Genomic DNA, 16,779 nt, shown 5'->3' with positions numbered 1-16,779 from the left:
TTCAAGGGGCATTTTGGTCCTTATAGAGTACAGGAGCAGAGTTTAAGCTGCATTCTTAGACAAGGCTTCTTGCATTGACTAAGAGTTGCTGCTACTCGGACACTGGAGGTGGTTAGCTGCCCCTAAGGTTTACCATGGAGCTGATCTGCTGGGGCTTTGATCCAACAGCAGAGCATCTAAAAGATCAGCGCAGTGTCACATAAGTCCACAGTGTGGCGCTCTCCATGTTTTTCACATGTTAAAGAATGCATCTTCTTGAAATTTCAGGTAACCTACATTTTAATTATACTTTATGTGTTTAAAATAGACGTCTGATTAAATTAACTAGCAGCTGCAAGGGCTCAACGTTTCAGCTGCTATATTGCCCAGGTGTGTCTTGAAGGGCATCCTGAAAAATGAGAAGCAGTGAGCACATGTGAATAATTACCATTTGAGTGACCTTGCCTAGTGACACACACAGGCTTCGGTAGAGACAGTTTTTAGCACCTTATAACTGCTTTCATATTATTTTAATCAGGACCCCTATATTTCTTCTCCTGTGATACTCTGCATAATTTATATACTTTCAAGAATGACAAAGGAAAGCTGTAAGGAGGCAATAGGGCTAAACTTGTCCATATGACTTGCTCTGGCCTTGCGCAGAGGGGTGAATTTTAGATTTAACTGTTTGCAGCCACACAACAAAAACGTATGAGTTAAAAGGAGTGTTTATTGAATAGGAAGGAAAAGCTAACATTGCATGTTTTCACATTAAAAAATATTTTAATAGATGTTTATAACTGGCTATGCTGTGATGGCTGGTGCTGCAGAAAGACTCCTGCTTGGATATGACAGCTTCGGGAACATATGTGGTAGGAAGAACACTCCTGTAAAAGAGGCACCTCTTTCTGGACAGGATATGACTCATAAAAAGTGAGTACATCAGATAATGTCTAAATAAATGAAATGTTTAAGAACTTAATAAGATACACATCTTCTAGTTGTCAATCACATACATATGTGTATACATACCTGCTTACACTGAAAGGCAAAAAAAAGGTGTGAGGATGGTGTAAAATGGTGAGTGAAACTAAAAAGTTAAGATGGAATTTGAAAATGTGCTACATTGTTATGTTTTATACTGATTTCTTCTTAAATGGGATCTTAAATAGGACTTTGGCTAAAGCAGCAGTCATTCTATATAGCAAATCTTTGTACTTAAGGAAGTTGGATGTTCAAGTTCCCAGTCATTCTGTTGACTCCCATGAGCTAGTCCGTGTAGAATGGCACTCACCTTGGCAGCCTCTGATCCCATTTGAGAACATAAAATGAAGTGTAAAAAGGTAGCATATTCTCAAATTGCTTCTTAACTTCTGATTTCAAACTCAATTTTTTTCCATTATGTGTGGAAAAAGAGTTTTATTTGCTTTGTAATGCTTTAAAAAGATGGAAAGAAGGCTCAGAATTTAAACCTATAAAAACCAGAAAGCTTGTTATTTGAAAAGATAATCTTTTTTTTCTTTCTAGGTATGTGTTCTTTCTGAATTCATGTGGCCTGGAAATGCAAAGCCTCAAAATCAGTTCACTTTCCTTGTGTGTGTCTAGCTGTCCACAAGAGCAACTCAACTCTTTGGAAGATCTCCAGAGTTTTGCAAGGAATAATGGTGTGCAACAGGGAATATGAATATCTTAGTGTATCTGTAGAACAGTTGAGCAACTTTCACTTTGTTATTCTTATGTTTGCTATGCTAGGGAGTCATTTCTTACCATTAATTTCCTGAGCGGTCCATGGCAACAGGAAATAAAATGTCTTGTTTCTGCTTTATTTCAAAGCCATGGTTTCTAGAAATGTTACAGCTCTCTTATGCAAATTCAAAAGTTATTGATTAATTCCTGCACAATGCTGAGATTATGCAGCATAAAACTGGCTGCTGAGAATGGACTAGTGTAGTTTGGTGGGGGTGCCAGTAGGTGAACAGAGCTCATATGCTATTTGAGAAACTTGTCCAACTGTTTGTTTTTTTTTTAAATTTAGTTATTAATTCCTGAGATACACAAGTGTTTTTATTCCTTCAGACATCAGATCCCAAATTTTGCTATTCCACCTAGAAAATTTTTAATTTTATTCAGCTGTTCAAGATGGATATGATGTCAGAAGTAGCTATTGTGCAAAACAGGCAACTCCAGTTCATTCATGTCCAACATACAGATAAAATAACCTGCAGCCTAACCCTGCATAAACTGCAGACCATATGAATATTAGTGGCTATTTTTATTGGAATTCAGAATTCCATTCTTTTTTGTTTTGTTTGGCAAAGATTGTTGTTTATTAACAACATTTGTTTTACTTTCATTTTTGGGTTAGTTTGCCATCATTGAGTATGTGGGGAAACCAGAACCTGTGATATTATATAAGTATTTTCAGTGTAACTAAATGTAATTGCATGAAATTCCATCTACATGCTAAAACTGCTTGCATGTTTATCTCGAGAGAGAGGGCATTATTGCATTTTGAATGGTTTGAATGTATCCAGCCTTTCTTTCCCAGAAACATTATATAATGGAGCAGAGTATTATTGTCAGAGTACCTGGTAATATTTTCCCTAGAGCCCAGAAAACGTTAAGTTTCTGGACAGATATATATTCTGCTCTAAATCATGAGAGGCTTCTGTCATTTTGGGTTTTTCTGTTATCTTATCTTAATGAGTAAGGGTTTAGAGCTGAAGCATCACACTGTGGAACACTGAGTGTACCTGCCCTCCAGGAAGATCAGCAAATGGTAGTTATAGTTAAGTCTAGAAGGCAAAAGATTCTGCAGAGGTTGTTTTAGATTCACCCGATTAACTAATTTGTTACTTACATTTTCACTGAAATATCAGGGATGAATATGGCTGGCTAAGGGATCAAAGCAGAAGTGTAAACAAAACTTAATTGATCCTGTGTTTTTCTCTAAAACTTTAACTAAGTTACTGTTTCCTCCCCCCTCCCCCTTAGGTTCTTGTCTTTGTGTTTACAGCCTGAACGTTTCCAGTTACACACTGAATGCAAAGGCAGCTGAGCTGTGTCCCGCACTGCCAGTTCCACCAAGGTAAGAATTACTGGATACTTTACAGCACCCTTGAGTCCAAACAGCTTCCTAAGGATTGCTGCTTCCTCCTGTTTTGTATTTGACTTGATGCTTTACAAGTCAGAATGGTTTTGCTTTGCTTATTTCTTTTTGTACATGTATCCTTAGGAGTTCTCATGTATGCCTGTAAACATGCCAGTGTCCTGTCCCACAGAATGAACAAGTACTGCATTCCCTCCATTCCTCTACACTTTAGAGATTTTTCCTCTCCAAATCAGGAGAAAAACTCTCCATATGAGGAGCGACTTTTCTCCTGCACAGACTTTTGCTCTTTCCCTCAATGCCAAGGAAGAGGAGCTGCGGTCTTGTGCCTTGCTTATTATCCTGAACCCAGACATTTCCATCAGAATCATTTTGTAGCCAGCTGGCTTGAAGCAGAGTTCTGTGGATGGCACTGTCTTTAACATTTGGCATTTGTGAGTAAAAATCCTTAAACCCATGATTTTAAATTCCACTGTGTCATGAAAATACAGCGAAGAATTGGAATCTGCATATTTGCACAGCTAAGTCATCTACTCTGAACAAGAGAAAATAGAGGGGAAAAAGCAAACAGAAGAGAGCAGGAGACACATAAAAACATTATATACAGTGGATCAAAGGAGAGCATATAAACTGATGAAAAAATCTGACATGTTTTACTTCTTTGAATTTAGGCTTTTTGTGTTTGGCAAGGAACTCAGCAAAGTTACTAATCTTGCACAGGAATATTTCATAGTAGAAGCAAAGCTGATCAGAGAAGTTTTTAACTGTTGATGTGCAAACCTCTCCTTTTTAGGTGTGAATATGTCTTTGTTGTAGTGCGGCATTGCCAAAGTGGGACAGTAAATATATTTGACAGGCTTGGCTGGGAGTGGCAAATAATTTCATATGTAAATATTTGGTGGTGTTAATTGTACCTTACAAGCATTGTTTTGATGTGGCTTTTAGAATGTTTAAGTATCATAAAAACAATGCAAAGTGTTTGCGGTCTAGAATTACCTGCAACAATGTAGCTTACAGCTATGATAGCATGAGTTTAGGTTTTAGGTAAACACATGGGAGCAAAGCAGGTGAAGCCAGACTAGAGTGAGGATAACAGCTACAAGCTGATGGTGATTGAGATAGTTAATTTTTTTTTTCTCCTAGGTTGATCTTGAATGGATGTTCTGGTACAGTGATACAGGCATGATGCTGCTAGGAGTTTATTTAGCAAATGAAGCATAAAACTACCATTTGTAACAGACCACTCCCATGCTCAGTGCCCTGTTGTGTCAGACTCCATGTGCAAGGTCTCCTCCTGGGTGGGAAGGATGCCTGTCAGGTTACAGATCAGATTGGCTGGCTGTGGCTGCAAAACTGCATCGAGAATGCCAGTAGGGTGCTGCAGAGGGCTTGGAAAAGAGTGGTGGAATGGATCTCTGGATTTGAAACTGTTCAGTAATTAGTATTTTTTGCCATCTTTGTTTTTAACTTTCCAGTAAATCTTTTCCACTATTTAATCGATGTGTTCCACAAAATCCTGAATGTTATTCCAAATATGCATCTGTCTTAATAAGTATGGTTAATGAAATGGATGTTTTTCACCGAATTCTGAGTGGAATATTGGCAGGAAGAGATACTGTGATAGGACTGAGTGTCCTTGCACTAGGTAAGGTTATAAGTAAAAATCAATAATGATATTCAATCAAAATATGAGGTTTCAAATGTTTCTATTAACTTTATATTTTTAATTTAAAGTTATCTTTTTCGTATTTTCTAGGCAGAATTGTTTCTAAGAAAGAGTGATTGTGTTTTATCAGGAGGGATTTAATAGACTGATGAAATGCAACTCTATGAAACTCCAGATACTGTGTTTCTTGATATGATCGTATACCTCATTGCAGGGGACTGTAGAAGTTGTTAATGAAAAAAAAATGGCATCAGCAAGAACATTTTAACTTAAATCTTATACAAAATACTATTGAAAAGCTAATAATTCCCAAGATGAAATACTTCAGTTATAAGTTCATTATTAGTAAGTTACAGCCACCTGTGTTTTAAGTGTTAAAAAGGTTGCCAGCTTTACTAAATGCTGTTGCTTTTGAGACCACTGTTTAAAAATAAAAGCTCGATTTCTGCAAGAACTTTAAATTTATCTTTAAAGTCAGTAAGAGTTAAGTTAAATGTGTTGTAACACTCATAATAAACTTACTTGGTGTATTTTTCAGCCTTCTCTTTTATACTGATGTTAGCCTTCAGATTCATTCGGACACTTCTGGTCCATACTTTGATTGCACTGGTTGTATTCGGGTTGTTATGTAAGTATATTTACCTTTTAGCATACGCTTAGTTAAATGGATCATCTTGCTCAACGGAAGGACACGCAGCTGAACAAACAGCTATCATTTTTCTCCATGGCCATCAGTAACCTTAAGCTTATCACAGCCATTTCCAAGCTGAGCCCTACCTGCCTTTGGGTTCCAAGGTCTGGCTGTGCTGTTCCAGCTGCTGAGTGTTGGGATGGTGATGATTTTCAATTTTTTTATAGATGCCTGGAAACAACATTTATTTTGGCAGATGAATACAGTTATTAAAATGCTACTGTTTCAAAGAAAGTTTAGTGAAGTTTTACATTGCCTCCTTTAGAAAAGGAGAACTGTAGGAATGTGTCCAGCTAAAGCTTATCATTCCATAAGAGTTAGCTTTGTATCTCCTCAATGAAATTACATGCCTGAGCTTTAGAATAACTGTAGGAAGACCAAATGTTCTGCTGTGGTTTTACTTCAGACTAGCAGACCATTATGTAAATTTTCTCTGTGACCATTGATACTGTTCCTCTCTGCTATTCAACAGTATTCCTGAGCTGAGCTTGGGTTAGGTGGAAGGGCAAGAGACTCCTGATGGAGGCCAGGCAGACATCAGCCTGCCAACAGTGGTGTGCTGCAGCCTGGGGAGTGCTGTCCGTCTTCATGCTGCTCTTGTTTGCTCAGTTGTCTCAGGTGTTCTCTGGTGGCTCTATTATGACTACAGGAATGATCCCAGCACTGAATTGGAAACAGAAAAGGAAAATGTAAAATTTCTACTTGGATATGCAATCTTTTCGACAGTAGTTACTGTAAGTAGCATTTTACCCTAAGCAATGGCAGAGGCTGTAACTTTAAAACTTGAACTACAGTGGTTCTGCAACAGTAAAAATAATTCCTCTTTCCTTTCAAAGTTGAAAATGAGAATCAATTGTAAGATCTGCTTACACTCATTTTAATAGTTTTATATCTTCACTGTGGAATTTGTTTGTCAGCTCAGGGCTCTGCCACACTTCAACCCCGTACAAACAGTGTTAGCATTGGTGGTGTAGAAGTGCAAGAATTGTATTCCATTTCCATTCTTCTGTGCATCAGCTAACTGGAAAATCATATTGAGTGAACAGAGAGGCAATAAGAGAAAGGGATGGCAGCTATCTTAGACAATGAAAGGGCTAGTTAAGCACAGGTAGCAGTGTCTAGGCCTCAAGTGATGGGATTAAATTCTGCTTTTCTCTCATTGACTTGTTTTCCAACAGACAATCTGAGTGTGGCTTGCAGCTTTTATAGTTCTGATGTTGCAATGTTAAAGGAGTCATTGCTCAATATGAGTGTACAGACAATTTGACTTCATGAAGCATTTGTCAAAATGATTGTTCTTCTGTTTTCTTAAAGCAGAGTAGGATCCATAGACTGGAATTCACCAGATATGAACAGTCTGACAGTGTGCAGTGACAAATATAAATGTGTCACAGATCAGGTTTTTTCATATCCTCCGTAAGTTGTGACCTTTTTACTTCTGTTGATAATAAAGGGGTAAGAAAAGGTTCCATTATATGCATGTGTGTTCCAGTACAACTGACTGTTGTTTGCAGAACTGTGGAAACATCCACTGCTGCGGGTTATGCTTCTCTTCAGAGCCAGTTGCTTCTTTCTAGAGCAGGCAAGAAAACTAGTGAAACAGTTACCACTTTTATATATTCCAACCTCTCTTTTAATTGCTGTTCATAGTTCCTTATCGTATACAAAGAACTGGGGACATTGTGGGGATTTTGAGTCAGGGTTTTGTTGGTGGTGTTTTTTTAACTTTGGAAAAAAAGTATTTAAATGAGGTTTCATTTTATGTCTACTTTGCTTCCATACATACGCAGCTCTCAAATTAGTTTTGTTGTGCCACTGTCCTTTCTGCAGAAAAGGACTGGTCCTCCTACCATTGTGTACAGTGGCAAGCTGACCAGAGTAGGAAGAAAGTTTAAACGTTCATGACATGCAGGGTATGTGAAAAGAATGTGTAGCATGTAACATACATTTGTGTTTGCTATAGAGCAAAACAGACTGTTTCCATTGGGTGAATTACAGTTTTATGAATCCTGCTCTGTTTTAAAGAAACAGTAGTCATGATTTCAGAAAATCATATTTTAAGCCACAGGCTCTCTGAGAATATAGGCAGTGTTTCAGAAAGCTTTTCCAGTGTGCAGTAAGTTTGTGTAAAATGACTTGCTGTCATATCCTTGTGAAACCTGTAACCCCTGATCCCACATTTGATAACTCTGACACTTTTCTTAAGGAAAAATCCCAAGAAATTGTCTTTTTATTTCCTGTAACAGGTCGTTCTGCTTTCCCTTATACTTGTACTAAGAAAGAGGCTTCAGTTCACTGTACAGCTCTTTCGAATTGTTGGTAAAATCATTGGCAGAATTCCTTTCCTCATCTTCCAACCGCTCTGGACCTTTCTGATTCTCATTGTGTTCTGGGTGTTTTGGGTTGCTGTGCTACTCAGCTTAGGAACTGCAGGTAAGTATATGCTCTCCATGTTTTTGGATGAATGCTCTCTGTTTCCTAAGTTCACTTCTTAAATATGGTACCTCCTGGTGTTAGTGTACAAAATGTGGGGTAGCATTGTTACACAGCTGTGCTACTTTTTCCTTTTTTTTTGTTTATTTTTTTCTCCGCTTGTTGGAGTCTTCAACATTGCCGTAGTTCTGTTAGTCATGGCAGTACAGAAGAGAGATTTTTTTTTTCTCCTCTCTGTGGAGTTAGTTTTGTTGGGTGGAAAAATGCCACTCTACATATTCGATTATTTTTCTGGTTAAAACTCGATTCTATTAATTTCATTATTTGTATTTGTAATTATTCTTTTTTTGATCAGCTGCCAGTGTTCAGTGGTGGCTGGTGTTACCCCGCGGGTGTAACCGGCGTCCTTAGCCCGGGCGCTGAGGCGTTGGTGCGGTAACGTGGAGTGGCCTGCAGCGGCCCCGGGGCCCGCTGGGTGCCGGTAAAGCAGTGCGAGAGAGCCTCTGCAGCAGCGGCTCTGTTGTTTACAGCTGCTCTGACTACAGAGCACCGCCTCCTGAGAGGGGCTCGGAGGCAATTTTAGCCTTCTGAGGGTCTGGGGAGGTGGCGAAGGGTTGTTTTATCCAGCTCTCAGGTTGAGGAGATTTGTCGGGGTGAGGCAGGACGTTGGTGTCAGCAAGAAGTATGGTTGTTGTTTGGATTTCCAGTCCCATACTCTACCTCAGATTTGGTTTGTGGTTCAAAACTTTGATAAATGAACAGTAGATTAGATTTGCTATTGAAAATTTTCCTTTAGATTGTATTTCAGATTTTCAGCCCAAATAAGAGTCCTCTGAAATGCTGCTTGTTAAAGCAGCTCGCAGTAAGGTAGCTCGCTGGGGGTTGTTCTGCTGTTCTAGGATGAGTACTTTCACATCCTGTAAAAATAAATACATATAGTACTGTATGGTTAATAATGCATTTGCAGAACAGCTTTGTGCTTTATACTAGTTTTCTGCAATCATCCTGTCAATGGAATGTTTTTCTTTTGATTTTGAGTTTTGGGGACTTTTTGCAACAGCTGAGAGTACTTCTCTGAAGATCTCCCAGAATATACTCTCTTTTAGCTATTTGTTTTCTCTGTTGACAAATAGTTGCCTATCCAGGATTCAGTTTGTGAAATGCAGGTAGTGGCTTTCTTGTTTTTGACACTTTGACTTCTTATTTTCACAAATATATTTTCTGGGGCTACGCAGACTATATTTTAAATGCAAATATACCCAGAAAGCTGAAAAAAAAAATTAAATGTTTAGAAAGACACTAGTCTTTTGTCTAATACAGAGAGATGGGCAAGTGAAATTGCCTTGCTGCTGTGCTGCACCTGTTCTTAATATTTTCCTTGAATCTTCACTAGTTACAGAATATCTATAGTGTCTCTGCATCTTGCAGCTCTGGAGCACATGATCCTCACTTCAGCTGGGGTGCACCTGATCGTTACGGGACCACACAGGCACCTTATTTACGTCCTCTCCAGAAGTTAGTGTTACTCTGAGAAAATACTAACTTCTTGGGAGCTATAGGAAATGATAGGCCACGCTTGAAAGGTACTTACGCACATGACTAACTTGAAACACGTGGATAATCCTATTAAAATCAATGGGACTACTTATGGATTTTAAGGTAGGCACCTGCTTAAGTACCTTGGTAATTCAGAATTGTAAAAGCAGCAAAGCCTGAGTGAATTCCAGACCTAGAAAACTAGGGGTAATGCCAGACTCCAGGAGACTTGAAACTGCACAAACAGTGGCACCAGTTAGAACCATTAGCTGGCTAGGAATGGAATTCAGCTGTGCTTTGGAAAAGCTGATATGTCTTAGGGTCATTGAGTCTTACTGTTTGCTAATTTGTACAGCATTTCACAGCAGAACTGAAGTGGCCATGTGGCACAGCAAAGCATGTCTTTCAGCTTTCCAGCTTGCAGGAGCTGTGAAGTCCACATGGTATATATATGTAATGTAACATGAGAAGATGGGGTGAGATTTTCATGTAGTAAAGGTGCATCCTACAGGCAAGTGAGCAATAAAACTGCCACATAAAACAGTAGCAAAACCAGCTATAAAAATCTATTTCCTGCAGGGTCCTTGACATTCCAATTACAGCCAGATAGCTTAGCTGTAAATAGCACTGCATGGAAAAAAAGTAAATAAAATAACACAATAAATTCTGTTGCAGGAAGCATGAAGATTCAGTGTATGATGCCAGACCCTTTCCTCACTTAGCAGTGGGAAGGGCACATCTTATTTTCATGTTAACAGGAGCTGATAAACAGGCTGTCATTATTTTCTGGTCAGTGTTTCTTTGTTTCTGATAAGGAAATTGCTGAACTGGACTTCCCACGATTTTCTTCCCTTACAACAGCCTTACAGGCTCCAGACATCAGCAAAACCTTGCAGCAGCAGTTGCCAAATAAGAGCATTTGATGTAAGTCTGAACATACCAAAATGTAGCTAATGATACTGCGTGTGCACACTGACTTTTCTGTCATTGCTGTACTGACTGACACAATGGCACAGCACTGGGTTGCACAGTCAGATGGAGAAACTCTTCTGAATACTGCTGCAAACACTTGTGCCTGTTTGCATTGTTAACAACACTTCTTTGAAGTATTTGCAACAGATAAACATTTGTACTGATCAGAGGCTTTCAGATTTGGTGACTCAGCCGTAGGGACTTGAGTTCTTTACTGACTTCTTAATGTTACCACATCTTAAGAGTGTATAGTACACCAGAAAGATTTGTGATTATGTCATTGGAGAAAAATATTCTGTTGATAAATTAAGCCATATTCCAAGGCTTTGTTGAGAAAGTTTAGCTTGTGTAGACAGATAGATCACAGTGGAATGATGAGGAAAATGGCATATACTTGTCTCAACAGTGTATCTAGGGTGGCTTTAAAGTTCATCTGTGCTACTAAGACTGACATATGAAAAACAGTGTTGCATGTAATTCTGTTGACGAAATTATGCATGCTAGGCCCAGAAAATAGGGAATCGGACACAGATGTTTATATCAGTAAATGGATTTCTGTGAAGTTACTGAAACAGTTTACTATACCTAGACAGCAAAGTGATCAATGGTGAACTCACAGGTGTGTGTGCTTTATTTCTGTGCAGCAGAGCACAGCGCTGTGCACATGCATGTGTGTAAGGTTGGCCAGGAAAGACAAAGCTTTTACTGTTATTACTGCAGGTGCTTATTTCAGTAGGCTGGTAAAAAGCAAACAGAATTAGTTTACCATACATACATTTGTCAGTCTTCAGGACAAAACTACAGAAGCAAAGCCTGAAATGTGCCTTTTTAAAAAAAAAAAAGAAATGTTCAGGTGGATTGTATGGTGGAAAAATATGCTTAATCATGCTACCAAATGGGATAATGTCTTTGCATTAAAATGGGGAGGTAGGAGATCACCTTGCATCTTATGGACCTGTCATTTGCGTAAATTCCCTCAGTAAGAGCTATAGACTACGGTTAATGGGCATATTTGGCTAGTTGTGTGTGCTGCAGGAAAATGGCAGTCAGAGGCTCTACTCTGAAAGAGGTAAGGGAGATGAAAAATCCCTTGAATTCAGAACAAGAAGGAATGATAGAGCACATAGCTTATTTTAATGTCTCAGAGTAAACGAATCTAACCTCAAAAATTCCCCTTGGAAAAAAAAAAGCTTTTGCACACCATCAAGTGTCTTGCATTTCACAGGCTTAAAATACATTTGGATATAGGCTGTAAATCTATTCACAGACTTACTCTTTTCTTCTTGTCCTTGAACAGCGAATAATTCTTCTCTGAGCATCTCAGAGGGATGAGTTTCTTGTAGTGCTAGTGTTGTAGGAGTAAAATAATTCCACTTATTTTATGCAGATATATATTTAAGCTAATTAACCATGTAATAATTATACAGCCATGTTGCATTTTTTTTTATCCTTTCAAAGCACTTTAAAATAATTTTGCAGTGCTACTATGGAGTAGCTGAATATTTTTCATAATTTACAGACAAATGGACCTTAGTTGTGAAGCCTTATAAAGCTTGTCTAAACCTGATGGTATTGCTGAAAACAAATCTTTAATTGTTCCTACTTTTAGCTATTATTGAGTATGAACTCAGTGGCTATAGAAAAATAGGGCAGAAGTAAGTGAACCATTTCATAGATGGTTTTGTATCTGTAGTAATTTTCAACTTGAAGGTGGTGTGCTGTCCTGTGGGAGAACATGAAGTATTAAAGCCTAAGTTATAATGCTGTTCTAGCAGTAATAGACAATTCTGTGTCTCACCTTGTATTTCTTTCATGGAGTTAGAATAAGAAACTGCTCACCTCCAGAGACAGTTTTATTTTGTGAACATATTTATCTTTAAGGTTAATAGATTTAAGGCTTGGTAAACTAAAAAAATAGCAGGTTGTGGAGCTAGAGAACTTTCACTAGGAACAAATGTCCCAATGCCATTATCCCCTGACCTGATTTCAGAGCCAAGTGGCATAGAGAAAAGTCTGATTACTAAGTTATCTGAGTTACCCCTACCTTTTGTGAAAAGCCATCTATTGAATATGGAATAAATTCTTTGCTATTAACACAAGTGAGGGCAATTGTTTTTGTCTTGAATAAATTAATTTGTCAATGTTGCGGAATACAGTAGTAACATTGGAGCATATACTACCATACGGATGTCAGGGGTTTTTTGTTTTTGTTTTTTTTTTTTCTTTTCTTTTTTTTGGAGAGGCTGCCTTTATATGCCCATGTTTTGCACAAAGATTGCAAAGTATAGAGAACAGATAACTAGTTGCCATGGTTCTAATTAGTAATAATAATTAAAATAATAATTTCATTTTGTTGCAATGGTATGTTATGTATTCTTAATATTTTTTTCAGTCTTTCTCTTTTGCTTCTTATTAAAAAATCCAAAGCATTTCGTAACTGACTAAGAATTTATTCAAACTTGAATGAAGAAAATTAAGATTTCATTTACTTCTGAAGCATTTGATTACTCAAATATTGAGTAATGTTTTCTTAGAAATCTTTACTAATTTGTACCTGTCCTCTTGACTTTATTGGCAGCTGTGTCTCAATCCCAATTTAAACCCAAGTTTTTGCTTTTTGTGAGATTTTAATTTTCGAAATTCTATTTGGGTCACAAAATTTTGTCTCCCTGACTTCATTAGAACAGATAGAATTAAATAGTACCTGCATTTATTTTTTTTCATAATTTTATTCAAGAAAGGTTAAGAAAAAGGGTACAGAAGCACTTCATATATGTACTTTTTGTTTTTCTTGTCTGATATGTTGTAATAATACAATGGTGTAATCCCAACTCCAGGTACTGCACAGACTACTTCAGGAGGACAGGTAGAATACAGAGCTCTATCTGGAATTTCCTACATGGCATGGTATCATTTCATTGGCCTTATCTGGACTAGTGAATTCATTCTTGCCTGTCAGCAAATGATAATTGCTGGGGCAGTGGTTACTTGTTACTTCAACAGGTGAGTGCAGAATTGCCCCCCTATAGTTGTGGGGATTTTCCAGCATTTACTTTCAATTGTTTCATAGGCAAAATAGTCTCAAATAGACTGCAATTTATCTCAGTATCTTGGAATCCAATTTAATACAAAATAATGTTTCTTGTTTCAAGATCTTGAGTAAGATTTTACAATGTGTATGATATGAATGTGCCTCACCCCTACAGCTGGAGTTACCGAGCCAAATGGAGCCTTGATAACAGCCAGTAGAGCTCTGGTGAAATTGCCATTCATAAGGCACAGGCTGCATTTGACCCTTTTCCAGGAGACAGCATTAGCTCCAAATGGAGATGCAGTGTATAGCTCCTTGGTAATTTCATGTATTTATAGGCAGTTTGACCTCTTCCTGAGCGTTCATCCCTGCTCTGAGTTTCCGTGTGTTGTAACTGCATAAATGCCTGGTCTGCTACTCTTTTTCATTCTGTGCAGATACTTTCAGTTAACTGTAAATGCTTTAACACAACAGTTAAGAATTTAGAGATGTGTAAACAAACTTCCTTGAATTATGTATTACCCTGAAATGTAAATGTGGAGGAAATGAGGAAAGATCTCCACTTTTTATCATTTATGCTGGTTTTTTGGACTTGCAGTGTTGTAAAATGAAATTAAATTGGTTTCATGCACTGGAGCAGTGCTATCCTGTCATTGCAGGGGAAGATTTAAATCTCATAACATTGAGTTTTTTGACAATGAAGGGAGTATTATTCTGAAAATATTTTTCCTTATAAGTATTTCATGAGCTCTCTGCTGATGAGATTTTCTGATCTGTGTAAAACTCTGGCATTTTAAGGCATTTCTTCATTTTGTATTAGAGGAATTTGATTATAATCTCAATTTGTTGGAAAGTTAGCCCTTGTGGAAGGTGACCTGAAAGTGAGTCAGGGAGCCTGGCAGGAGAGGGCCTGGGAACCCTGGGGCACTGGCCACAGCCACTTGGAACCATTGAGCTCGGGTGTCTAGGAACGGAGGCTTTGGGCTCACCCAAAACCTACGTAACAGGTTTCTGTGAGTGGTCTCTAGAGTGTATCTCTGAGTGTTTCAGTTGCTGACAGAATGGCTTCCTGCTGAAATGTTCCAAACGATCTATGGCCCCCGCCCAGCAGCACAAGCCCCACCTGCAGGAGTGACTCTGTAGGGATTTCTTGCTGCGCAGGGCAGCAGCTCTGCTCCAGCCAAAGCAGCAAAGCTGGAAGACCTGATAACAGCCAGTGCCTACCATTCTTTTAAGTGATATTTTGTCATCCCATCCAAAAAGCCAAGGCAGGGCAATGTTTTAACACATGTATTAGGAACCTGTCTCTGCTAGGATTCTCTACGCCACCAACAGCCATGCCACTAAACTGGTGCTAGTAAAAGAGCATACAAAACCTAAAATGCTGCTTTTTCAAAGGCTGAGATCTGTGGAGTGACACAGTCTCACACTGCTATTTTACATGCTGTAATAGGACCTGAAAAGGGAGGAGCTCGCATTTCTTATGTCATCTCCTTTTTCCTGTTGAAGCTCTAAACACAAGCATGTCTGTGGTCCTGTGGTGGATGGGCTGCTCTTTTCTTCTGAGCAAATTTATGTTCCTCAAGTTTTAGCAGCTGGTTCAGCTTTAGCAGCTGAATGCTGAGGCGCTAAGGGTTCATTTAAATTGGCTTGCTTAAGAAAGCATAGGGAAGAAAAGCAGTTTCCCTGACTTACTGAATTGTGCGCTGCAGTGCATTTTGATATGATACACCATCTCAATCCCCAAGGCAAAGACACTGTACATATCTTCTTCACACAGAGCAGGGAAGCACCTGTAGAAATCTCTGTGGTGACATTTACTGCTCGGTTAGGATCTTCCACTTTCCAGCTATTTTTTACTGCTGCAGGAACTGGCCGCAGAGTACAGAAGGTTCCTACACCCAATTGTATTGAAATAATTTTGTAGATCTACTGTCGAGCCCTCCTCATGCTTGCCAGGTGACATGTATTGTGTTGAGAGAGTTGTGCTTGGAAGGAGAAATGCAATTTTTCTGTGGTGGTGATCCCTCTTCCTGGCCTTTAGGCTGTCAGCACAGATCTGCAGAGGCAGAGCAGTGCAGGAATGGGGAGAAGATGGTTAGCCTCAAGAGCGATTGCACCATCAAGGCTAAGGGTTATCTCAAGCAGTTCCAGCAATTCTGAGTTTGTCTGCTGTATGTTTTTAATGTATTCCCTGGGGCAGCATCATAAAGGCATGTCACAAGAGTTTGTTTATGATACCTCACGGAGAGGCTTTCTGCTTGGCTTATAAGTGCTCTGAGGAAATGGCACGTCTTTTCCCTGCGGAAATCTCCTTCCACAGCACATGGAGCAATGTGCTGTGTGGCAAACACCACAGTCGAGTTGCAAATGGGGAGGGTAGGGAGTCATTTTAGCTGGATTAGCTTTACAGGTGATGTATGCTTCACCTGTAGTACCACCACTGAAAATGGATTTTGCGTTCTTTTATTTCAGATGAACTTTTTTGCTTAATGATTACTTTTTATGACTTGTGAGAAGGGCTTAGTCTTTTAAAAAAACCCATCTCTGTTACTATTGCTGTTTACATGAGGGTTTATTTTCATCTTAGTGTGCTTAGATGTTATGTGCATATTTGCTTTTTTCAGTGAGATGAGGCTTTTTCCTCTCTGGGTTTAAAGGGAAGGTGGTATGGTTACTTGACTCGTGTCACAGGCATCACTGTGCTATCCATGTTTGAGCTTATGGAATCATAGAATGGTTTGGGTTGGAAGAGACATTTAAAGGTCACCTAGTCCAACCCACCTGCAAGGACGAGGGACATCTCCAACCGGATCACATTGCTCAGACCCCCATCCAACCTGGCCTTGAATGTTTCCAGGGATGGGGCATCTCAGTATTCAGTAACTCAAATGTATGTATGTCACTGCACAGAGTTCAAATTAAGGAAGTATATAAGCATTTGCAGGATTGGTGTTTTCCACCTGACTCTAAGGTGTTGAGCACCACAATTTCTGATAGATTCAAAGAGACATGAAATACGTACATCTCCCAGTAAGTCAAAAACAAAGGTTTATGGATTTATATCAAAGTCATTGAGAGATGAACTAGGACCAAATGTTTAAAGGATTCCTCTTCCCTTTTCAAATACATCTGCAATGTTTATGAGCATTCTTTGCCCTACTTGACCTAACATGTAGAAGAGCCATCAGCATGTATGTAGTCAGACCTGTCCCTTGTGGTTTTGAGAACGGGTGAAATGGCAGTTGGAAGTACAGTCTGTGTGTTCTCTGTTAGTCTGATAACGTCTCTTCTGTAACAAAACTGGTAATTTATTGTATTTGTTTTAAAACTGAGAATCATATTTACTTGAGGAATATATG

General features: G+C 38.8%; 1 protein-coding gene across 7 annotated transcripts in view; it reads left to right on the top strand.

The window, feature by feature from the left end:
* SLC44A3 (solute carrier family 44 member 3) overlaps window positions 1-16,779 on the top strand; it is a 99,179-nt gene that overhangs the window by 59,619 nt on the left and 22,781 nt on the right. For all 7 annotated transcript variants that reach the window (XM_086753585.1, XM_086753588.1, XM_086753587.1 and 4 more), the window contains 8 exons: window positions 770-912; window positions 1,507-1,643; window positions 2,974-3,067; window positions 4,564-4,733; window positions 5,293-5,382; window positions 6,055-6,179; window positions 7,692-7,878; window positions 13,224-13,389. In XM_086753585.1, coding sequence (XP_086609711.1) covers window positions 770-912; window positions 1,507-1,643; window positions 2,974-3,067; window positions 4,564-4,733; window positions 5,293-5,382; window positions 6,055-6,179; window positions 7,692-7,878; window positions 13,224-13,389 — 1,112 coding nt within the window. The remainder of the gene's footprint in view (window positions 1-769; window positions 913-1,506; window positions 1,644-2,973; window positions 3,068-4,563; window positions 4,734-5,292; window positions 5,383-6,054; window positions 6,180-7,691; window positions 7,879-13,223; window positions 13,390-16,779) is intronic.

The sequence above is a fragment of the Chlamydotis macqueenii genome, chromosome 8, assembly GCF_036417535.1.
Source record: "Chlamydotis macqueenii isolate bChlMac1 chromosome 8, bChlMac1.mat, whole genome shotgun sequence".
Taxonomy (NCBI): domain Eukaryota; kingdom Metazoa; phylum Chordata; class Aves; order Otidiformes; family Otididae; genus Chlamydotis; species Chlamydotis macqueenii.
The sequence above is the reverse complement of the archived record's forward strand: the minus strand, read 5'-3'. Positions and strand labels throughout refer to the sequence as shown.